At 37.2% G+C, this 24688-nt stretch overlaps 4 protein-coding genes across 4 annotated transcripts in view; 3 read left to right on the top strand and 1 right to left on the bottom strand.

Moving 5' to 3' along the window:
* Positions 1-22735, top strand: part of LOC134823519 (uncharacterized) — a 100831-nt gene extending 78096 nt beyond the window's left edge. The window contains exons 2-4 of the mRNA XM_063835008.1: positions 20719-20895; positions 21053-21207; positions 22167-22735. Coding sequence (XP_063691078.1) covers positions 20724-20895; positions 21053-21207; positions 22167-22505 — 666 coding nt within the window. The 5' untranslated portion in view covers positions 20719-20723 and the 3' untranslated portion in view covers positions 22506-22735. The remainder of the gene's footprint in view (positions 1-20718; positions 20896-21052; positions 21208-22166) is intronic.
* LOC134823672 (uncharacterized) lies at positions 3788-8068 on the bottom strand. Its single transcript, XM_063835206.1, has 10 exons — positions 8002-8068; positions 7639-7782; positions 6344-6965; positions 6083-6183; positions 5491-5778; positions 4997-5281; positions 4627-4824; positions 4383-4436; positions 4175-4266; positions 3788-3976 (listed from the first exon to the last, which is right to left on the bottom strand). Exons 1-10 carry the CDS (start codon positions 8066-8068, stop codon positions 3788-3790), a joined length of 2040 nt encoding a protein of 679 aa, XP_063691276.1.
* LOC134823300 (zinc finger autosomal protein-like) lies at positions 17822-20528 on the top strand. Its single transcript, XM_063834716.1, has 4 exons — positions 17822-17973; positions 18104-18397; positions 18595-18738; positions 18945-20528. The coding sequence occupies exons 1-4, from the start codon at positions 17884-17886 to the stop codon at positions 19926-19928; spliced, it is 1512 nt and encodes a 503-aa protein (XP_063690786.1). The 5' UTR covers positions 17822-17883; the 3' UTR covers positions 19929-20528.
* Positions 22736-22796: 61 nt separating the features above from the next.
* LOC134823518 (sepiapterin reductase-like) lies at positions 22797-24537 on the top strand. The gene is made up of 2 exons (XM_063835007.1): positions 22797-23419; positions 23641-24537. The coding sequence occupies exons 1-2, from the start codon at positions 22907-22909 to the stop codon at positions 23881-23883; spliced, it is 756 nt and encodes a 251-aa protein (XP_063691077.1). The 5' UTR covers positions 22797-22906; the 3' UTR covers positions 23884-24537.
* The last annotated feature ends 151 nt before the right edge of the window (positions 24538-24688 follow it).

Here is a 24688-nt window from a genome sequence, read left to right as displayed (position 1 = left end):
AATATATGGTTTCTTGTCATCTCTAAAATTGTTAAGTAATTAAATCCAAAAAGCTGCATGTTTCAACTGAATCTGAAAACCGAAATATTTTCGACACTATTTTGTAGCAAATGATTTAAATACAGCTATGTAAGTGTCACGGAACAGAAATACTACGTCAATTGGAGTATTGAAATGATTAAGGGGGGAAGCCAAGGGGTATTTTGGGGTATTATGGGGAATCCCTTAATGGATTTTGGAAATCTCCCACGATAAAGTCTCCCATAATAAAATCCCCCATAATACCCCAAAATTATTGTAAATATTCATTGTGGTCAACAGTTTATGTTTTCACAAACCAGTTTCAGTCCATTGTTCAGTGCATGTTTTAGTTGAAATTGTAGTCTGCCTAGATTATAAATTAAACCAGAAAAAAAGCATATTTTTTAGACTCAACAGCCAAATTTCTGAACTGTTGCTCTGCTCATGCTTATGACTTAAAGTTATTAAATTATTATATTCCTCTTTATACTCATGGATCTGGTAACATTCCCGTCTAAAACATTTTGGCCCCGAGGTCGGGTTTGAGACTTGGAATACGTCAAGGAACCGATCGGAAACAAATTTGACTTGGGTAGAAATTTTGCGCTCTGGTGATAATAGCAACTACAGCACTTTCTAATACAAGAGAATATCTCGGCTTTTGGAAAGCTAAATGCTCAACTTGGACATTAAAATTTTTTAAATGATCACATTGAGTTAGGTAGAGCATAATGACATAGTTCTCAGTCATTAGTCATTAGAGTTAAGAGCTTAAATTGGGCAGTAAAATGATCATACCGAGTGGCTGAGTGGGGTAAAGCCTAGTTTCACCGTCCTCAGCTCAGGCATAAGGCAGTTAATAGACCAAAAGCTTGCAAATTTTGCCATCTAGAAAAGCCAGTTTTTGTCAAAGCAACAGCTCCAAGTTGGCGTTTTCAATATTGCAACGCGAGTAATCTCGCTGCTAGGGTAGGAGAGGATATGACATTGTTATGCTAATCCTCTGGGGCTCTTAAAAGAATAGAAACCGTAGAGAGGACAGTCAGCAATATTCCTTGCCTTCAAACCTTTTGTTTCACACATTTCCTGGCCTCACGAGTTCTTGGATTAGCCTAGAACACCAGATAATTTTGAACAATTTGGTGACTCGTATACGGTTCTTACTTCTTACAACCACGCTGAATATTTAACGCTCATTTTAGTGGGTCTATCTGGCGTCCTGGTTGATTTAATCGATCGCTTTTACCTTTAAAACTATTGTTTCATAGCGGATCGATATACACGCTAAAAACAACGATAGAGGAGCGGTTTACAGTTTACACGCTTACAGGTTACCACGTCTCGTGTAACGTCAGGACTCTAACACGCTCACATGCTATCACGTCTGCTTCTAACCTATGTTAAGGAATGGACTAGTCATCTCTACAACAAAGGAAAAGCTCTAATAGCCTCTACTAACCTTAGAACCGCAACATAATCGCTCTACCCACTGGCACATAACACCTTCCACAGGAAACTAACACGCTCACAGGCTCCCACGTCTCGTGTAACCCCAGGATTTGATTTTGGATTGGACACTAAAAACAACCGTAGACGAGTTGTCTACACGCTCACAGGCTACCACGTCTCTTGTAGCCCCAGGATTTGGTTTTGTTATCTCAAAACAACGATAAAAGAGCTGCAGTCTACAGTGACGTTACAGCAAGGAGCTTGCGGAGAGTTTCTGGAGGATTGAAGGGGAGGAGAACGTTAAGTGCGAGCAAAATCAGCTCTTAGATCTACCTTCCACTTCTTCCAGCTCTACCCAGCTAACACCCGCATCATCTAATTATAGATTTTCAGCAGCCTCAAGGGAACCTCTGCTCTATCCAACTACCACCAGCAATCAGCACACAGCACCCTCAAACTGAAGCTGTTACAGGGTGGGCCATAAAACACTACCCATCCTTATCTCTTAAAATTGTTACAGCTCGCTGAGATCTTAATAATCATTTTATTTCAGAATGGAAAAGCGCCATAACTTACGTTCTGATTAACATTTTGCTTCAAATTTTTAGAGAATGTCAATCATAATTAGACACAACTTCGTGCCAAGTTTTGTGTGAGTCTGAGCTTGTCTGACAAAGTTAGCTCCTGAGCGTGCTAGCTTTAATTTCTCACCCAGAAATGTTTACATTGGTTAATAAGAACCACCAAAAAAATCCTGGGTAAAAAAATTAAAAAACCACCGATTTATTTATGTTTTACCAATTCTATTCATCGCACATTCCATGTGAGAAGAACGATATAAACAATCAGGAAGGATCATCTGTGATAGTCCTTATCAGTTAAAATATAGAGAGAATGGAATGTGCGATGGATCGTGGTGAATAGAATTGATAAAACGTGAATAAATCGCTGGTTTTTTGATTATTTTACCCAGGATTTTTTTTGGTGGTTTCTTTTAACCAATGTAAACAGTTCTGGGTGAGAAATTCAAGCTAGCTCGCTCAGGGGCTAAATTGGTCAAATAAGCTCAGCGAAGCTCGCAATCACACAAAACTTGCCACAAAGGTTTAGCTACTTGTTATTAACATTCTGTGAAATTTAGAAGCAAAAATATTTATCAGAACAAAAGTTATGCCACTTTTTGTTTTTAAAATAATTATCAAGATCTCAGCGAGCTGTAACAATTTTAAGAGATAAAGATGGGTAGTGTTTTATGGCCCACCCTGTATATATGACCATTTCATTATCTTTGTTACATTGAATAATTTGCATCGCTAAACTTTCTCATGTCTTATCTGAATATGGCAAATGAAAACACTGTTTAAGAATCTAGATATCATCTAGTAGAATAACGAACAAAAGATCTAAAAATAATTACATATCAATAAATTTATAGAATTACTGTAAATATGCTGATAAGACATCATAACTGTACTAGCTGTTGGTGAGCTAATAGCTAGTAGTCACTCAGTGACATCAAGATAATGATTATAGACCACACATTCATACTAGAATGCTGTACACATTCAATATTCAAGTTTTTATGATGCATAATTAATGTTAACATTTCTACGATATAATAAATAATTTAAAACTATTCTCAAAAATGAAAAGTAAAATAAGACTACATATAAGTTTACTTCTTGAACTCTATACATTCAAATGCGCTAGAGTCCTACTAAAAAGGTCTGATCATCAAAAAAGTTCATCAGCTTTTCTTTATAGTTTATTCGGTGCCAGTGTCATCTGATCTTGAGTTCCTCCATCTTCCCGATTCTTTATCTAAAAAGTTGTACGATCGTTATACCATGGGTTTTTCCGAGAGGAATGTTGATCATATAATAAATGTTAAATCAGTATCATTTTCTATTCTGTCATTAATATTGAACCTTTTTTATGTTAATGAATTTATTCCTGTTGCCACGTTTTCCAACAGCTTTTATACCGTCTTCAACTGCTACCAAACGTCTGTTACACAGTACCTGACACTACTGCCACAAGCAGTGGAGGGATGATATCTCTTCACTGCTTCTGTCAGCTGGTTAGTTGAAATAATACTGGTAATCGTCCCACCGATTTCCAGATAATTTATTAAACTAATAAATAATTATTTATTTAGTCTTTATACCCTCAAATAACTGGCACATATTGTGTAGTCCCCTAGATACAAACATGGTCAGTATTTGAGGGTAATATGACTGTCTGATATTATAATATTTGGAAAAATCAATCCACTTTTTACTTTAAATATGCTTTACCTTAGTAAAGGATAGATAAATTAGAAATACTTACTGAAGCAATTTTCAAACCCGTAACCAGACTTGTGGCCCACTGGACAATTTTCACAAATATTGTTGTCTGAGTCATGATATGTCTTTGGTGGACAGATCTTACAGAATTCTACTTCTGTGATGATATTGTCATATTCATCTTCCGGTTCTGTACACTTAACATTTCCACCTTCGCACTAATGGGGAATTTAAGGAATAAGGGGGTAACAGCCAATTATTCATCCAAATGTTTAAAATATCTAAGAAAAAGCAGCGGATATTAAAGTGACGCAATTTCGATCCTCTGCAGAGTGCATTGATTTATTGACATGATGATCATGATTGCTCTGATCTTAAAGAGTTTAAGTAAACTCAAGATACAAGAGGTGACGTACCTTCCATTCGGTACATCTTGCTGCTTGTGTCTTTATAAAACCTGTTTCACACTTGTAACTGATTACACCAGTTTCTCCGTCAGACCACATATCTAGGGTAATTTAATTTGCTATGAACAGCAGTGATTGTTTTATTTGTATTTATTGTGTATTTTCATCAAAGAAAAAAATTCAACCGACATAATCTTTTTCGAAGTTCTATTCTCACCTTTAGTTACATTAAACTCCAAGTCTTGTGGCAATTGTTCTCTTACTTTGCAACCTGAAGGGACACATATTGATTTACTAGCACTCTTCGTCGTTTATATTTATCGGGTGGTTTTGTTATCACGATAACGATTTTCTACTTGACTAGTGCAACTGAAGAAGTGGAAATTAATCAAATAGTTGTTGAGATTGTGACAAAAATTTGCTAATCAGCTGTTGTAGTTGTGTTTTCTGTGATAACTCACTATTTTCATCAAAACATTCAAACGACATATCGTTGAATTCCATATGACCACTTGCACCACAAGTTGCAGTAGTACTAGTAGTTGTGTCAGAAGATGGGATGTAACCAGCAGCACAGGTGACCGTCACAGTCCCTCCTTCTTTCATAGTGTGACCAGTGGTTTCAAAATTGAATTGAGAGTACTGGTCCTTTTGACATGCTGAAATTGGTACAGTTAGCTACTAGCTGGAGATTTAAGTTACATCTGCAAATGATGTCTTGACTGCTATGTTTACTTTCTGGCTCATGATTAGATAGCTCAGTCCGCAGAGATTATTAGGAAATAAAACCATGCTAAATTATTTTTTACCTAATTTGGACTTGATCCTTACCGTATACAGTCATCATTACATATGTGTCAGAATATGGAGAATCGGGAAACTGTCCAGATGTGACTCTGCAAGTGAAAGTTCTATCTTCTGTAACAGCAGCTCCCGTAACCTCAAGGGTAGCTGTCTGACTGTCGCCATCCAATGTCCCAGATTTTGGAGTGTAGCTGTTATCTTCTCCATGAGCCCCCACCCATTCCACTTTTACTAAGCTTGTTATACCTTTCATCACACAGGAAATAGTTGCGTCTGTACCGGATTTTACTTCAGCGTCGTTTACCGCAACATCTGAATGAAAAGAAGAAATATTTAATTAGAAAATGTTTTTGCCTGTAAAATTATCATTCAAGTAAACTAGCTGTAAGAATAATGATTAATGATAGATCCTTGATGGAGTTGATCTTCACGATTTATTATCATATAGCGTGATAATTAATAAAAGAAGATATATAAAATAATTTTAAAACCTCGACTGTTGTACCAGCTTGAAAACCCACCGTAAATATTGAGTTGGACCTTTCTATTCTCGTACTGTAAAGATCCAGGGAAGAGAACTCGACAAATGAAAGTTTTATCTTCGATAACATCAGCTCCCTTTACTTCTAGCGTAGCCGTCTGACTGTTGTTTTCTATTGTTCCAGGGTTTTGAGTGTAGTTAGAGTCAGCTGAAATAACAGTACCTGATTCCAGCCATTCCACAGTTATTGGACTTGTAATTCCTGTTATCACACAGGAGATAGTGGTGGCTGTACCGGATTTTACTTCAGCACTGTGAGCTCTCATCTCTAGAATATAGATTAGTTTCGTTAGAAATATGTTTTAATACTTTAACCTCATTTGATTGGCGTTACAATAGTAATTAGTAATTAGAATTATTATAATATTGAACTATAATTTGGTATCTGTGTAACGGTCTAAAGTATGATAGTAAGTACTTTAAGTAGTAGTTGATTTATAAATCAAAATGCACTACATAGTACATACCGTATGTCGTCACGAACGTTAAAACGTATGTAACATACGTTTTAACGTTCGTGACATCGTCAGGTGAACTATCATGAAACCACTGAATTACATAAACAGACTCACGGACAAGGATACAAGAGCCGGAGCTGAAAAAGTAGCCCTTCCCGCATTTGCACTCATAATCATCATTACCAATTGGTACACACACACCCTTATCTCCACACCTGATATAAGAGAGCAATTTTTAGAGCAATCTTCGCTCTGGAGAGGATTCAGGATATTCAACACTTGTAGTTTAAAACCTATTTACATATTATAACATATACCCTGTGCCTGGAGGTAGTTTTATATCGGTGTTTGAAGGGAATGGAATGTATTACCCACCTGTCAGTATCATCGCAACCAGTTTGCTTCTCCACACACGTCGGAGACATGTCCATCATGACACACTCCTCACCCTCTCCACAGTGGTATCCATCACAGGTACTACACACTGCTGAAGCGTACGCTTCTGAATCCTCGATGAGCTGACAGACGGAAGTGACCTCACACCATTGGTCACCTCCACAGTCCGGAAGAGCACAATCTTCGTCGTTTGGAATCACTCCCTTATCATCAACATTCTGACCACTTAACCTTCCCCTCCATGGGCTATGTGCATTGCACAGAATCTGTCCGTAACCAGCGGGACACTGAAGACTTGGACTGTGTCCTCTGGAGTGGAGGTTCCGGTATTTGGGTAGGTTAGGACCGTTGCAGGGGTCGGCAATCTGTTCCAACTGTGAACACACCGCTCTAGCGACCGCACCAGAACCTCTATCACCATTAACTGCAACACACACTCTACCGTCATCAGGCTTCACAAATACCCCGTCACACTCATCATGTACTTTACCGGATTGGGCTTCACAGTGCGTTACAACGTAACCTGTCGGACAGATGGCTACAGACTGTGCATCGTCTGATTTCGAGGATTTGTCGCCGATGACTTCGTTAGCGGTTGTTTCTGAAAGAAAAGCATGTCAGTATATCAAGCAATTTTGTCTTACTTATCTGTATCATCAATACGTTCTTTATAAAAGAGCCGTAGTGATGTGTAATTATAAATATGCACTGCAGTGTAAACACTGCAACTGGTAAAGGCGAATGCAAATGTACTAGTTTTATTTTTTAATTAAAAACCAAAATTGGGTAGAGTGGACCGTCGCCAGTGTTTGATTTTTCCAAACAAAAGGAAAGAAATAGTAAAGGGGTATAATATTAAAGGGGTATAATGGCCGACAGTCGTGCTTGCCGCCACTGTGACTAAGAATCATTACTCAACAGTTATTGGACGATAAGATACAATCTGTGTTGTCACAACTCAGAAACTATACTGTCCCAAAAGTTACCTGTTTGATATCTGTATTGCACTGATACTTTATCCTTTCGGTTTGGGTTATGTCCGACAAATTTTATTCCTCTCAGCATCGTCCTCATTAAACATTTTGCATTCAAGTCGTTATCTTCATACACCCAGGTGACCTCCAAAACACCATCGAACCAGACTTGCAGCTGAGTGGCAGTCTTCAGGAATGTCAGAACACCAGCTCGTTGGAGAAATCCTTCTGTTCCTTTTAATTCGTAGCCATTGTTGCAGCGTCCACAATTTATTGCGCGTGCAGTGAATGTAAACCAACCTGGTCCTCTCATCATCCATCGGATATCGTTATCATCATCTATCTTCTTGTCAGTCTTGATCTGGAACCTTTCGCCCTCCACCAGCTCGATTACATAGTTGCTCCTCTCCTCAGTAAATGGGAGCCAATTACTGTACTGGGTATCTGCTGAATATTGAAATATAACGCAGGATTTTCAAAAACAGCTCGAAATATATGAAATGGAGGCGAGTGATGATTGGTCATTGGTGATTATTGAAGGGTGTTTTGTTGTTCGAATCGATCACTTGTGAGTGTGTAACTGCTACATGTTGGATTTCATATCAGTGTAAAATAATATAAAGGGTACAGTTAAAGAACTTGTAGATTTGTTTCGTAACTTACTTGGAACTGCTGGCACAGATGTTGACACAATGCTCATCAGCATGAGCAGTAGAAAAACACCAAACATATGATTTCTTCTCATGTCTAAGAATGTGAAGTAATTAATTCCAAAAAATCGCCTGTTTCAACTGAATCTGACAACCGAAATCTTTTCAACGCTTTTATGTTGCAAATGATTTAAGACCGATAAAATAGATGAATAAAACACAGCTATGTAACGAAACAGAAATATAACGTCCATTGGAGCATTCTAAACGTTATTAGGCTACTAGAAACACAGGACCGTCAAAAAACATTCCAGAGAATAAAGGAGGACAAAGATGAGACAGTAATATAATGTGTTCAACCTGTAGAAATCTATTGAAAAACAAAGCTGTGAATTTCATATGCGGGCTACAAAATAAGCTACATTACAGTTACAGAAGGTTTCCTATGAGGCCTAACTTGACAATGTGTTCTACCGTTTTGATGGGGTTTTGATGTTGAGATAAATGACAACTGTTTGCTAATGCTATCTTTCCAGGACGAGATCAAGTCTCCGTGATGAATAAACAGTACATCTTGAAAAATACATAGCAAAGAAACGCTGCTGGGTTAGTAAACAGTTCTTGATCAAATTTTTCCGAATGACATTACTGTGAACATTGAACAGTGGATAATGAACAATGTATTCAATTCCTGCAACTACTTTGTATACCTGAAGTGGTATTTAGATTATAACATAATTGTCATTCTATTGAGAAGTGTTAAACGGAATAATAGTACAGTGAGACGTTACAATTCCAACTATTACCATACTTACAATCATGAGATCGTAATACAACAACAAGACAACAATAACCGTCCCCCCCCCCCCCCCCCCCCCCCGCAATGACAACAATAATACTCAATATCATATTCTTGATAAACCTGACAAGTGGCTATTGACTACGCGGTGTGTGCTACGTTATGTAACTCATGAGATCAGTATCCTATCCCGTGTACAATGTACGTCACAACTCACAAGGAACGCTGTTTCTACTCAACTCTCGTTTTCTAAAATTCTCAACCTTCTTTCGCAATATTTCGTCAACACTATTTAGAAAGCATACTTTACAAACAAACCTGCTGGGTGGGACTAGGTGTCCTTATTTAACTCTACGCGCTCTAGAGATTGACTGAATACATAGTATCTTGTGTTGGTAACAGTTCGTCAAAAGTTCACGAGTGTTACATAGACTGAGTAAAGACTAAAAGTGGGCCTCAAAATAATCACTGAACTTGTTATACAAGTAACATGTCCACATACTGTATGTCACATATTGACTAGATAAAAACTTCTAATTGTCAACGAGATTTGGACACTTGAGCTTTCCGTTCCATTTTATCTGCTGAACAATATTTGACGAAAGTCGATTATCTCAAAATCCTGCTAAACGATTTTTTAATAACTTTCCGGATATTAAAATGGCTATAAGACTGATAATCTTTGCAAGTTCGGGCGAATTTCTATGGGTCAAATTTTAGATATCACTCCAAACACAGGAATATATCTCCGAATCAAATTTGAAGTGATATTTCAAATTTTTCTCGTAGTAAATAGTTTAAACTTGCACATAGTGACAGCTAAACACCCATCTTACTATCTGGAAAGTTTGAAGAAAATATTTTCTTCGATCTTGAAGGTGAAGATTCCTACTTCAGACTTCTAAACTTTTCAATAGATTTAGGAGTTATTTTCTTGTTTTTGTAGTGATATCTTAAATTTGGCACATACGAAGTCGCCCAAAAGTGAAAATATGATCAGTCTTATACTTATATCTAGGAAATCGAAGGAAATCGTATAGTAGGATCTTGAAAAAATTCTTCCATGTTATTGCCTAAAAACGCTTGATTTACATTTTACAGCGGAAGTCCTTCTGGCGGGAAGCCAATTTTATATGCGGATTTGTCGCGCGCGCTCACCAAATTGTATTAAAAGGACATTTTTTTAGCGTTTACTGTGACAGAAACTGAATTTGCGTTGTCGCGAATTTGTTTATTTTATATTAACTTTCATTTAATATCGACCATGATGAGTGATAACACATTTCAAATATCTGAGTTTAGGGTCAAATCAGCACAATAGTTGATTAAAACTCCTGAGGACAATTTTCTGCAAAACGCACTTTATAGTGACAGGACTATATAGTGACATGTCACTATAAAGTGATTGTCACTATATAGTCCTTTCACTATATAGTGCGGGAATCCTGCGAACATAAAACATAGTTTTCGATTGAAAATTTCCTCGTAAATTGCTTCCTTGATTTAAAACATACATTACGTGATGGTCCGTTGATCTCAAAGATAACTGATAATACTAACAATGATCAACGGGGGGCCGGGGGTCAGTACTCAGTTCACTAGACACTAGATAGTAGACTACACTTTACACAGAACAATTATTGTCCTAGCATAACAAATCCTGAATAAAACAGACAAATGATACACCGATCTGTTACTTTAATTTGGACTGTTTGAATTTATTTTCCTACTCTGCGGCAATGAAACGATCTATGTATATAGATATATAAATTGAGAAATTTAACATCAAATTCTGATAGAGTCCAATTTTTTAATGTTCATGCGTACCAAGGAACCTCTAATCAATGTAATAAAACAACAAATATTAATATAAAGAAAATAGCTTCACATTCCAAAAATCTATCCTGAAGCTTTTGTTCAGTTCGGACACCAAGTTTTGCAAGTTTTACAAAATTATATATCTACAATTTAGGTAATGTCAGATGATCGGTACTAAAATCAAAGCAGATCAGGGTCACCATATGACGTCCATGAGGCATGACTTCCCCGAACTATAATAATCACCATGCAAATCAAAGTCTAAAAAGTTAACACTGTTAACAGTCTGTACTGCTCCGTATGTTATGTTTCTGTAGTTAAGTAGTTACACTCATTACAGTGTTGGATAGCACGAGCATTGTATGTGCAAATAATCAGTTAACGGCCAGTTTTTCACTTAAATGATCTAATCCTGGAAACTGGTTTGAAGTGTACATCCTCCGTACTGGCCACTACTTTATTCTTAGGTTTAACCCTGGTGACTCGTATCTCGTGGAACTGCCAGACCTCGTCTGTTGCCTTGGTTACAAACATACACTCTACTTTACCGATGTGCTTTAGGTTGTGCAACAAAAACTCGTCCGCTTCTTCGACCACGAAATCATCCGAAGCTGGTTCTTCTTTTGTCGCATCATAGTCGTCTTCTGGAGCTGAATAGTATTCTTGAGCTTGTTTATCGATCGGAACTGAATCGTCTTCTGAAACTGAAGCTTCTCCTGGAGATGAAGCTTCTCCTGGAGCTGAAGCTTCTCCTGGATCTGAAGCTTCTGCTGGAGCTGTATCGTCTCCTTGATATGAATCTGAATCGCCCAGATCATGAGACACGTCTGTTTTATGACCATTAGTGTTGCCACTAAACACAATAGTCGCCTGTACATTATCTCCCCATTCCTCGTTGCCTGTTGTGATTTTCAGAGTGTAAATCTGTGGTCCCAGCTCGCAAGCCTCTTCGGACCAATCAAACCTCCTTCTCTCTGAAACACTGTCTCTCGGTGTCTTTGTCATGGAGATCTTATCCACCGTCAGATCAGTCCAGGATTCCTCGGGGAAAGTGAAACACTGGTACCTCTCCACATCAACCAGTGTCTCTACGTCTACTGTATCCTGAGTCACGTGGAAAAAATCCTCTTCTTCCTCGTCCAACAGATCTATCCGTACTGTGCCTCTGCAGGGGTTAATCTCTAGCAACAGATCACGTTTGGTGTAGTGTTCAGGCTCTTCTACGTCCTCCATTCTTCGGGGGTTTTAATAAGAGATTATATTATGTTTACTAACAAAAATAACAACAAAGATAAAACAACAAGACGGCTGATAGTAAGGTGAGATGATAAGTGACATGACTTATATTTATATATAGATACTAAGGGCCGTAGAAAGTATACACAGCCGAAATGATACTCGACGCTACCTATGTTATGATAGGAACAACTTTGAGATTGGTTGAGGACAGGGCGTTCGGACTTGCTATTAGATGGTGAGCCGCCAACACTTTGAGCCTACCTATCAGGTATTGTTTCTCGTATGTGCCTACTAACTTGTTAATAAAGAGGCTCAGAATTCAAGTTATCTCAATGAACAATATTGTACTACAAATACAATTATATAACAAAATCAGACAAATGATAATCACATTCCTCAATCTTATCAAATTACGATCTACCCACTCCCAAAAAACGAAAACTGATAATTAAGCCGCTCCATTCCACAATTTAGTCAATGTTCATTTAAACCATGCTATTCGCCATTGACTAATCGATATTAAAATATAAAATCCCTTGTTGTGAAAATGTAATCTAATACACATTTTTGGCGAGTTGGTTCATAATCTAATAATATTACTACTTTAAAAGTAAAAATATTAGTTTCCATACGCGTGCGCGATTTGTAACAGATCATTAGAAATATAATGCTATAATATATTGCGTTGTAAATAAGGAATAATAATAACCATACGATATTGATATGTATCGTGGTCAAGATTTAATTAAATATCTTGCCAGGTAAAATTGCAGATCGTAGGAGACAGTACAAAACAAACTAAGCAAAGGAATGCAATACTAACCAGCAGAGGCAAAATATGCGTTGGGTGCGGAATCACACTATTGACTTAATTAATGCCGCACTTTTTTGCACCATCGGCTGTTAATTTTTCTAATTCTATCAGAGTTGTGTAGTTCAAGTTCAACGTGGTGTCGTTAAACGTTTTTCATTACGTAACATTGAAAATATCAGGAAAATCATATATAGAACAATTTTTCTTCCTAAAAGTAAAAACATTATTGATAATGCATTGAATTTTAATACTATCGATACTTGATAAACAACAAAAGAAGATGAATCTTGGCAAATGAACAACTTTTCAAGCTGGATCGCAATCCCTCATCAGATTAAAATTGAGTCACTTCACTCACGTTGTTATTAAGTTATTAGTCTATACAATTACACACTGCACACACTGTATTGGAATCTTATATAAGTTCAAAAGTTATGACGCAACTAGCCCCCTGAGCCCCAGCCATCCTGTAAATCTTATTGTAAAACCTTCTGTGAGTATAATTCTAGGTTTATACAATACACATCTTGAATTGTCAGGAAACTCAGTGTAAGATTAAAACATTACGTAAGACACCTTGTAACTTAATTATCATTTTAAACACAACAATCGTGTAAGGCAACGTTAAATACACAACCTGAGAGTACTTAAAGGCTGTAAATTTGGAGAATTGTTCAGCTTAATTGCGGTGTTTTACTTTTTGTCTCTATATTTACCGCACATAAAAAAGGTTTGGGTGAGGTGCGGAATCACACTATTTGACTGATTTAGGTCGGCTCCAAAGTCCGAGCAACTATGTACCCCCTCCACACTTGTCGGTCAAGCAATACTGTCTGGATCTCCTGACTGCTGGGCAGTTTTGTATCCCTCTTCAGCGCCAGCATATCCAAGAATTTTACTTGTGGGCAAATCCCCTTTCTGGTGGACGTAATTTGTGGACGTCCCCAAATTGTGGCAATACTAATCTATTACACTGATTATTCTTCACTAAATGTTATCATGTATTTTTGATTTTTCCGGCGCTAACTGCACCTTTGATTCCATGGAATCAAAGGTGCATTTAGCGCCGGAAAACACATTACTGTGGAACTGGAGCGCAATATGATTAATTATCATCCATTTCAGTACGATGACACGGACGTTCGCGTTCGTGGTTCGGCGGGAAACATTCTTCGCTACACGTTGCATATCTCTTCCGTGCACACCGGCCGGCCCTTTTGGAGAGGCCAGCGGGCGAAAAAAGAAATGCAACGTGTATCAAAACATGCCCCACGGAACAAGTCACGGTATAACAGCTGCATCATTGAGTACCACAGCAGACGTAACGCCACTTAGACGCTTCCATATCTCCCGGACGGGGAAGTGGTGTAATTCGGGCATCTGAGAGGTCAGAAGCCCGAGCTTGACCATTTTTCTGTTCCGGGTGATATGTTTTCGATCGGACTGTACTATAGAATTTGGGCCGGATGCCTTACTTTAAATTATTACTTGTTGTCCTTTTCAAATGTTTCTTTTGACTTTGAGGCGGGCCGCGGGCGCCTTATATTTTTAATCTGTAAATCATAAATGCTTAAAACAGACTGTGCTGTGAAAGCTTAAGGTAGTTTGGCTGGGAGCGTTCATGGTTCACATATTACGTCGGCAGCCAAGTGGAGGGGGTTTGGAAATGCTGACGAATTTTGGCAAAAATTGTTGTTTCAAACCAATTTTATTGATAATAAAACTACGCTAATAATATGATTTCTTTAATAATAATATTAGTTATTAGTACTTCGGCGCGGTGAACTTAAGTCTGTTGACCAACTGTTTAAAATTAAATCAGCCTGACATTTAAATGTTCTCTTCCGTTTAACTTTTGGAACGGCTTAAATTTTATTATATGAATTGTTTAATTTATATTTGTTCAGTGTTCTCAACAACTGCAAACTGATTTTCAATAATACTTACCAACATCATCAAAGACTTTTATTAATCATTAATAATACAGCTGGTTGTCGAATTGCAACCCTTCCCAGCTCGGCTAGGCAGCTCGTATCAGCCCATAGTGCATCGCTTCACCCAGTACAGGTCCTGGCCATGTTGCATGTGCTTTTAGTTTTAAAGCGTACTCAGTACTACTACTAGTTACTACCTGATATGACACGCTTGTAAGGGTTCTGGTTAGAGCACAAAACAATTACGCTATTCACGCTATAATTGTGGTTTTTACGTTGCATGCTTGCTCTAATATAACTAAAGCCCTTAGCATTAATGTGCAGTGTCGACTAGACTGTCGTGCGCCCACGGTGTCGCAAAAGCACATAGTTTGACATACGTTGCATGCCACTTTTTGCGCGCGAAGCGCGTGCCGCCGAAGGATACGAAACATGTATCAACACATAGTCTAGGTAAAGTTTTACGGAAAAGTAAGACAGTATAGCGGTTTTTAATTTGTTATTCTTTTTCAAAAGTATTAAAATTACTTACCTGGTACACGCAAGTTTTAATGCGCGGCGCTCTTTTCAAGCTTCTTGTGAGTGGATCAGTGATCAGCAATACACTAGCAAGCTGCAAGCTAGAGCTTTGATGTTTGAAGGCGAGGACTTCGCCGCTTCAAAGAAGCTATCATTCTTTGTATCACGTCGTGACCCCCACGGTCGTTTCTGTTAGATGACTTTTAGTTGACCAATAAAACCCTTATTTGTCGTATGTACAAAACCTGTAAAACATAATACTTTATTACATAATATGTAATAGAATAACTTTACAACCGCAACCAAATTAAACCAATTCCAAATAAATACCTAATAACTAAACATTATAAATACTTACCGATTGGACGGTAGTGTGCTGCCACTGGTCTGCAACTCCCCAGTCCAATCGGTTATCCTGTTCCCTTGATGCAGTGATCTACCGAAGAGAAGCATTATTTTATGCGCGCGCGACCCAGTAGTGCATCGTGCTACAACATACAAGCAACAAGCCGGGCGCGCGCTACTGTAAGGGCTCTGGATAGAGCAACGTTGAAGGGGAAGCCGCGCACGTGTGCGGCGGGTCATGCAACGTATGACAAAGCATTTTTGCTTCGCTGCATGACCCATCGTCGATTGTTGATCGTTGCTTTGCTTCGCAAAGTAACGATCTCGATGGGTTGACCTCGTCAATCAAGCTAACTGTAAAAAGAAGACAAAACAACATATAGAAAGATATAAACTGCGCTTAATAATATCTAGAAAATAAAACGGCGCTTATAGTTTAGCTTTGAAAAAATGTAAACGAGTTTCATTTTGTCCGTTAATGCACTGGTTTAGCCGAATTGCCCGCCTAAATTTTGTAAATTCCTTTCGTAGTTTCTTCAATTTTATTTTGTGAAACTGATTCTGAATCACTCCTGCCGTAAGCAGTAAGGTAACTGTTTTTAATATAATATATTGTAGTGCAATGCACTACTGGGCCGCGCATTAAATAATTATTCTCTTCGGTAGATCGGCAAGATACACCACTGGGCTTTGCCGAGCTGCGAATAGTAAAGTTTCTTCTTCTCGAAATGTTATGAAGTTACGAAATAGCCCGATGGCACGTGCTACGAAGATGATAGCTGACTACAAAAAGAAGCCAAGAGCCAAGTCAAAAATCATATCAGAACACGATGCAGATTCGATCTGCTAAGAAGTACACTCATTGCACGGAGGGGAATCAAAGGAAGGTCAACAGCCCAGCATCTTGAACTGCAAGACGTATCCTTCAACCTCATCCCCCAGAAGACGAGCTTTGAGGTCTCCTAGATTTGTTTATGTAAATTTTGTAGATATTTTACTGTACTATTTTATATTGTATACAATTTTACGGACGAAATGATCCCAGGGGCGGGGGGACTCCCAACCCACCGCTTTGGCGGGTAGTTTCGATGCACCGATCACAAGTAAGAGCCACTTTGGTCTACTTGCTGTGAGGTGTCTCAGCTACTTGGGTTTTGTTTTTAAAAATCGAATTATTGTGTATATCTTACGTTTTTGTAAACTAGTTTCATCGTCGTTGTTGTTTCATTTTCTGCTCACAAATAGGGGCTTTGGCTGAATATCTCTTTTTTAGTTTTGCTGAACATGCTTTTGAGATTTGTTAATTACTCTTTCAGCAAAGATTTTGTTGCCAGCCATCAGCATCAAGTTCTAATCAGGATAGGGCCCCTGATCCATGGGTGTTCTTGGTAGCAGCTTTGATAGCTTTCCTGCATATGTCTCCAAGCAATCAACTTAATAACACCAGAATGTGTGTGTGTCTGTGTGTGTGTCTGTGTGTGTGTCTGTGTGTAATTTCCGAACGGTTATACAAAAAAAACGGTAATAGTTACGGGACTGGTTTTTTCGGTATAGTGCCGACAAAACTCTGACGAAGCCAATAAGCAAATTTTATAAAAATCGGCCGGTGGTAAGTGGTTTAATTGATGGTTTTGTACCACAAAATATGTTACATAAAATGGCTTGAGAAGAACGGCAAGAGTTACGGGGCTAGCTCTCTCTCTCTCTGCATATGTAGCGTATATATTACATGGCGTATATATTACATGGTCATATAATACTATAAACTTATTAGGGGAGGGAGTGCTCAAACGGTCTGTTTGGACTGTAGAGAGAGTTCATACTTTCATACGACAATGTAATGCATGTTCACAAATATGATAGGCTGGTGTGGTGCATGGTGTTAAGGGTTAATTTCTATTGATTATTGATTAAGAATTACTATCTTTTAAGCATACTATTGGATACGTGAGGGCACTCCGAATAGAATTGCTCGCCTAATCCGGGTTTTGACTCAGCGGGTAATTACTCCTACCCTTTTTAACTGCGGCAGTGAAATCCCGGCCGTAGGCCGGGTTACACTAGTATATAATATTGTGGATATCGGTTGTGAATCATCACACTGAGTTGCTGAAGGGTGTTTTTCCTGCAGTTTTGTCTTTCTGCAGTTTTGTCCTTGTTAGCTAATAGCGTTTTACATTTCATTCATCCTAAATATTGAAAAATTTTTATTATTAATATTGAGTTCTTCGGTAGCAGTGGACAATTTCTGTTACCCCTGTATTGTGCTCTGCCAATTGACTTAATTCATTGTATATGTTACATATACTGTTCTTTTACTAATTGTTACAACCGTTAATTCTTTCAATGATCATCATCGCATGTTTATAAGATATAATTCCAGGATGGATTAAATTGAGTCCATGACATACTATAAAAAGGTAAATCATGGAGACAGAAGAAATATCTTCTGTTAATTCTAATGGGTCTGCACCTGGGGTTGATCAAATTCTGGTACTAGAAACATCTCAACAACAAGTGAGTTACCAATTTGATAAGAAATTGAATTAATTATATCATTAATACAATTCTGATTCACTGTAGTATATGTTTTAGGATCTCTTATGTACTTTTAGAAGTACTTAATTCTTACCATTACATATTTCAGTCAATTGTTGAGAAATGCCAGGGTACCCAATGGGTATCAGAGGTAGAGGTTACTACAGAACAACCAAATCAAATGAAAATCATTGGTCAACACAATGAGTCTTTGGGGAATATTTCTCTATCACATGAACAACTTATGTCCATACTCGCTAATAAGACTGATGGAGGCATTGTCACTCTCCACTTTCAAAATGAGGATGGAGCAGTTAATCCAGTTCAACTCCAAATTGTACCAGAGGATCAAGTTTTTCAATCCACTGGCAATCAAGATCAGAGTAAATCTAATGGAAATTCTGTAAGTGTTATACTTATGATCCCAAACTAGATGATTATCAAGACAATTTTATTGGTTCTGCAACTGTTGAATGTAGTTGCTATTTGTAAAGTCACAAGTCTTGTGCATTAAATATGGCTATGTTACAAGCCCAGACAATTGCACACTGAATTATTGACTACTGCGCCTTGTACTTCTTTTTAATGTTTCACATTCAGATTCCTGAAAGTACAAGCTCAATGATTCCAGATGGAGAATCAAAAATAACTCCAGTTCTGCAAATGTCTCAGCCAGAGCTGCAAGATTTAACAAAGGATTGTGGTCAGAAAATAAAATCAATTGTTTTTAAACAAATAAAAAAGGTAAGTTAATATTTTAAGTTAAAACAGTTATATTATTAGTACCCTAAAATGCTCTAATAAACATTATTCAATAAGTTGGGATAATTGAAAACATAAGTTTTTCGTAGAATGGTTGAAATCCATAATCGACTTCCAGAAAAGCCAGTCTTATGTATCAAGGTTTAAAGTAATCGGGGCCCTGTTAGCCTTATCTTTATCAATCTCAGGTTCAAGAAAAAACAAACTGCATAACAGAGAATCCAAATTTACAAAAGCTTATCAGACGCAAGACCTACGTGGATTTAAAAGACCATGAAATAATGATACCATTAACAAATATCAACAAATCAGTACATCAATACAAATGTAACAGATGCGGGAAGGGTTTCACAACATCTGGTAATTTAAAGCGCCATATCTTAAATATTCACATGGAAGACAAATCAGGAACCAGTGAAATAAAGTTTTGTCAATACTGTCACAAAACGTACTCTCGTCAAGACTATTTGACACAACACATTAAGTCTGTACACGAGAAAGCTAACAAATACCAGTGTGAACAATGTGGTAAAACATTCACACAAAAGGGCTCTTTAACACGCCACGTGACTTCAGTTCACCAAAACATCAGAGAGTTTTGTTGCAAGCATTGCAATTATCAGGCAATCTCTTACAATGATTTGAAGAAGCATGCTGCTAACGCCCATTTCAATAGAGCGAGGTACGAGTGTTCTATTTGCGGGCACGGTTCATGGTGTGCCTCCATTATTAAGCAGCACATCATATCCCTTCACACAGTAAACGCAAAGACACAGTCTAGGAAGTGTAAGTTTTGTGGTGTCGTGATCAACCTGTCAAACGAGTCATTTCCGTTGCACGTGGCAGCCTGTAAAACTATGAGCAATAATGATGAGTCTGGAAAGAAAAAACGGAGGAAAACCAAAACTTCCCGGGACAATGATGAAAAAACAGAATTTCAACCAAAAGTGTTGAATGAGGATATACCTTGGGAGGCTCTGTGTAATCTAACAGAGGATATTCCTATGGAGACACCGCTAGTGAGAGATGATACTGACACCTCACCTCCCTTACCTTTACAAGAGACAGGTGGCGGATCTGCTGGTGGCAGTGCTGAGTCACATGGTGATGTAGTAGACTCTGTTATTGAAGGCTACATCAAAGTGCTGCAAGATACTGGCAATGATACCTGATTCATCAGCTATTCATCAGATCTTGGAGTCTATAGTCAGCTTTGAATTAATTAGTTTCATTAGGCTGATAATGATTTCGATTTTGTTATATCAATAGCGATTTTGTTAGTGATATAATTGCTATTTACTAAGATTTGTATGTAAATTTACTAACCTGACCTAGGTAAAATTAAGAATTGTTTGTTGTACAAGTGTGGAAATTTAATGCATTTCAAATATTTATATTACATTATTAAAATATTAAATTAAGCATCGACATGAAAGAGAAAAAGTACAACTGCAAGCGTCAGATTTGTTGTTTGATACAGTAACATCAAACAAAAAAATTTTTGGTGGCAGATCTCCTCGCTTTATATCAGTTGCTTATAAAATTTTTCATCACTAATCATTAATTTTATTTAAGTTGATTCCTTTTGACTTTCCATACATACTATATTGAGATTTTTGTTTCAGATTATTGTTTGCCATACTCAAAATCCTTGATATTGCAATTGCGTATTATTCTGTGTTTTCATACGTTCATCTGTGATATTCACTTAACTTTTCATATCAGCTTTATCGAAATTTTCAAACAACCAACTCTTCCACAGATTTTTGAGTAAATAACGTTTCAATCATTGATCTAAAAAGCCAAGACGTACTGATTTCATCACATTTTATCTTAGTGGTAAATTATTGTCCTGACTACAACTCACAAATTACCACTATAACAAATTATCACTATAACATAGGAGAAATGCCCCACAATTATTGTCCTGACTACAACTCACAAACTATCACTATAACATAGGAGAAATGCCCCACAACTACATTGTAACCCAGCTGCGTCTGCTGGACAGTTCTCACCAAGACGTGGGCATCAGTAAACTCAACACAAATCTAGCCAATCTGAGTAATCTAATGAAGGAACTGAGAAATAATAATCTTGATTTGTCCGAGATGGAACAACTCTACAAAGATTTCCAAGGTATTGTTCGATACTCTCTAGTGTGGTTTGCACGCATTGTTGAAAATTTATTCTCATTGTTTTGCAATACAATTTACTCTTTGTATTTTATTTTCCTCATCACATTTTCCTTATCAATTGAAACATTCTCATAAAATAAAGGACACGTCTTGTCCAGGAGTGCAGTACCGGTTAGAAGGGCAGAAAGAAGGGATAGGACGTGCTAAATCACAGGCACTCCAGGAGGCGTCCCCTAAAACTGCTATACAGAACCTGGGTAAACACTACAAGATGCTCTACAGAAACGCTCTGGAGAATGAACCTCAGCATCAGGTCAGATATATTTAAAGTTTTAAACTAGATAAACTTTACGTTAAACTTGTGATTAAACTTCACTTGTAATATCAGGATAGGAACATTATATGTTTGGAGGGGGATTCGTTTTAAAACATATAAGAGATACGAGAAGTTTGTTTTAGCAGGAGCTTTCACAATACATTTGTAAATCGTCTTCTTCTCCTTTATACCCTTTATATGTTTGTCGCATTGTTGTATTTGTGTTTAAAATTTCTGATGATTCATACGACCAAGGCCAAGGGAGAACTTTACCTGAGAATTCCGGTTTTTCTCAGTTGTATTTACAGAAAGATCAAAAATTTTAATCACTACCTTACAAGACATATTTATAACGTACGAAATGTGGCGGTTTTCCGAAAATTTCGCCATATTTTCGGACCGCCAAAATTTCGGTCGTCGTAATAAAATCCGTCGCATTATCTTTTAGCTTATTTCAATGACTGTGCCTTCACTGCTTTATTTTGTTTCTAAAAAGTAATATCAAGTAAAATAAATAAATAAATTCTGGCATCTTGGGACAAATTATCACCACACCAATGACGAATTGAATGTCAAGCAATACAGTTTAAATTTGCATTAAAATACATGTATGTGCTAACATGAAAGTCTTACAGTCTTAATACAGACTAAGTTTGAACATGATTTTACCGAATTTCAGAAATTGCCTTACTGCTTACTGTCACAAAAAATGATGAAAAATACCCTTATTTTCTGTGACGTCCGAAATTTGACGGTTTTTGTTCAATTTCGCCATATTTTCGGACCGCCAAAATTTCGGTCGTCGCAAATTAGGCCGCCATAAATATGTCTTGTAAGGTAAACATAAACTTTACTTATAATATCAGAACGGTTTACTTCTTTTCCGCAAAATGTAATGTTACGGTGTTTATTACGGTGTTTGTTACGGTTTATTCTCACACAAAAAACATATTCAGGGAGTAGCACTACCCGCACCACGACAAGCTGCCAGCGCAGAGGACGAATCAGCGCACGAGCGACAGCTACAAGACGAGCTTGAATCGGAAGGAGTTGTGGTTGCAAGCGCTAAAGTGTCCCTCGCTTGTCCCATATCTCAGACACGCATGGTCCACCCCATGGTTAACGCGCAGTGCGGTCACACCTACGACAGGACAGCGGTTAACGAGCACATCAGACGATGTCGCTCACTTACTGTCAAGTGTCCTGTGGCAGGGTGTGTTGGTTTTGTTAACCAGGCCAATCTTAGACCTAACAAGAAAATAGCGGAACTTTTGGCACAGGACAGTGGTAGCTGAACAAGGCTTTTAGTGTCCATCGTTGTTTTTTTTTAATGTGCAGAACTAACAAGACCGACAGTTGTTGTTTTAATATTTCAATTATCTTTTATTTATTGTTTACTTTTTTTGATCAATTTGGACTTTATTGGACGATATTTTAGGGATTTCATCAGAGGGTTCGTTTTATACCTCGTTTTTAATTTGGTCATTTTACATTTATTCTAATTTAATATTTACCTTTTTCATAACCTACGTTCATCATTCATATAGCTTGTTACTAGTTAGTTTGCTTTTTCGACGAAACCAAATACCTACATTATTTTACGTTTTACATTCTCCATAATTAAGTAAGGTTATCCTTTGCCAGCTCAAATAACTGATCAATAGTACTAGTTAATTAATTAATTAATTAAATAGTAATGGCAGGTAGACAGCTATTCGTTGTAACTGGTGCGAGTGGAGGTTTTGGTTCTGCTATCCTCCGACAGATAAACGCACTGTTTGGTGACCGGGCCGTTATAATTGCTTGTGCGAGGAACAAATCTAAGTTAGACGAGGTGATCACTGGTTTTTCTGCCCAAGTGAAACATATCTCTGTGGAATTTGGAGAACGTGAAGGGATAAAAGAGCGGTGTCAGGCTATATTTGATTTGTGTGCTGGTGATGGTTTTCAGTCGGTTTATTTGTACAATAACCATGGGTTTGGTGGAGATGTGAGCAAACTTGCACAGGACTTTGATGATAGCACTGAAATTGACGATTACTTTTTCCTGAACTTAACTTCATTCCAAGTGCTAACTTCTGTGTTTTTAAAGAATTTCCCCGGAATTCCGCACACTTGTGTCAACATCTCTTCACTATGTGCTATTGTTGCTTTTCCTTCAATGTCTCTTTATTGCACTGGTAAAGCTGCAAGACTCATGATGTACAAGGTTTGTGTCCATTATTCAGCTAGCCATGAATAATGATATATGTTATTAATGGTCGGATATGGTTATTTCCAGCTTGTTGACTGGCAATAACGGTGAAATCTAAAACTACGTATTACTTTACAAACTCGTATATAGGAAATGATTACTTATAAATTATAAGATGTAAGCTTTTCAAATGAGTAAATTATAAATTAGTATTAAACATTCTCTTGTCTCCACAGTGTCTGGCAGCAGATAACTCAGATGTAAAAGTGTTAAACTATTCGCCCGGGCCAATGTTAACCACTATGACAGAGGCATACCACACCGACAAGATGAAGAACGAGGAAACTAGAGGGAAATTCAAGAAAATGAAGGAGGAAAACTGCTGGGTTGACACTGATGAGTCTGCAAAGAAAATGCTGGAAATTGTTAAAGATAATAAGTTTACCTCTGGTGAACAGATTGATTTCTACGATTGTTAGGATAGATTTTGATGGTTTTTGATGGTTTTGTAATGTAGCGAGATGGTAATTGTAATGAGAATGTAACTTTCTCATGTTTCAATTTCAGTTTTAAGTTTTTTAAATTTTGAATCCAGGCAATAAATGTGTAAGCTAATTTCACTTTTTAAATTTTAGGGTAGGTACTAGATTTAAATATTTTGTGGACTGTTTAATTTTAATTGACATATTTTATTGTAAAGAATGGATAAGTTTTATGCATACTTTGACTAAAGAATGTTGTTTAATGGAATGTTGTTCAATGGAATGTTGTCTGTAAGGTGAAAACTTCTTGTAGACCACATATTTTATTCATGATAACATATAATAGACAGTGTTAGAAATGCTCTGAGCGAAATAAATAAATTAAATAACTTCGCCCAGAATCGGTCGTTTTTTAGGAATTTTTATTGTTCACCCATTATTGATGATAACCAGTGTTTTTATCGAAATATTTTCGTACATCTTTATTACGTTATGATATGCCTTTGAGTTAACTCAATTTATGAAGTAACAACAAACTTGGGTTGAAAATGCTTGTGCGATCGTGAACACTGTTGCTACATATCAGTGGGCGTCTAAGTAGAATTATATATAATATTAATCAGTACAATTTTTATTTTATAAGCATTTATTATTAACGTACCCTAGCTGAATCTGCTAGATAATTTGACTTGATTTGAGGAATGAGGACGTAATACATTAAAATATAATAATTAATAAAATAATAATAATAATAAAATATAACGTTAATATCTCAGTAAGAAGGTAGGATGGCTAACAATGA

Source organism: Bolinopsis microptera, chromosome 11 (assembly GCF_026151205.1).
Source record: "Bolinopsis microptera isolate Bmic1 chromosome 11, MBARI_Bmic_1.0, whole genome shotgun sequence".
Lineage (NCBI taxonomy): Eukaryota > Metazoa > Ctenophora > Tentaculata > Lobata > Bolinopsidae > Bolinopsis > Bolinopsis microptera.
This window is presented reverse-complemented; position numbering and strand designations above follow the sequence as displayed.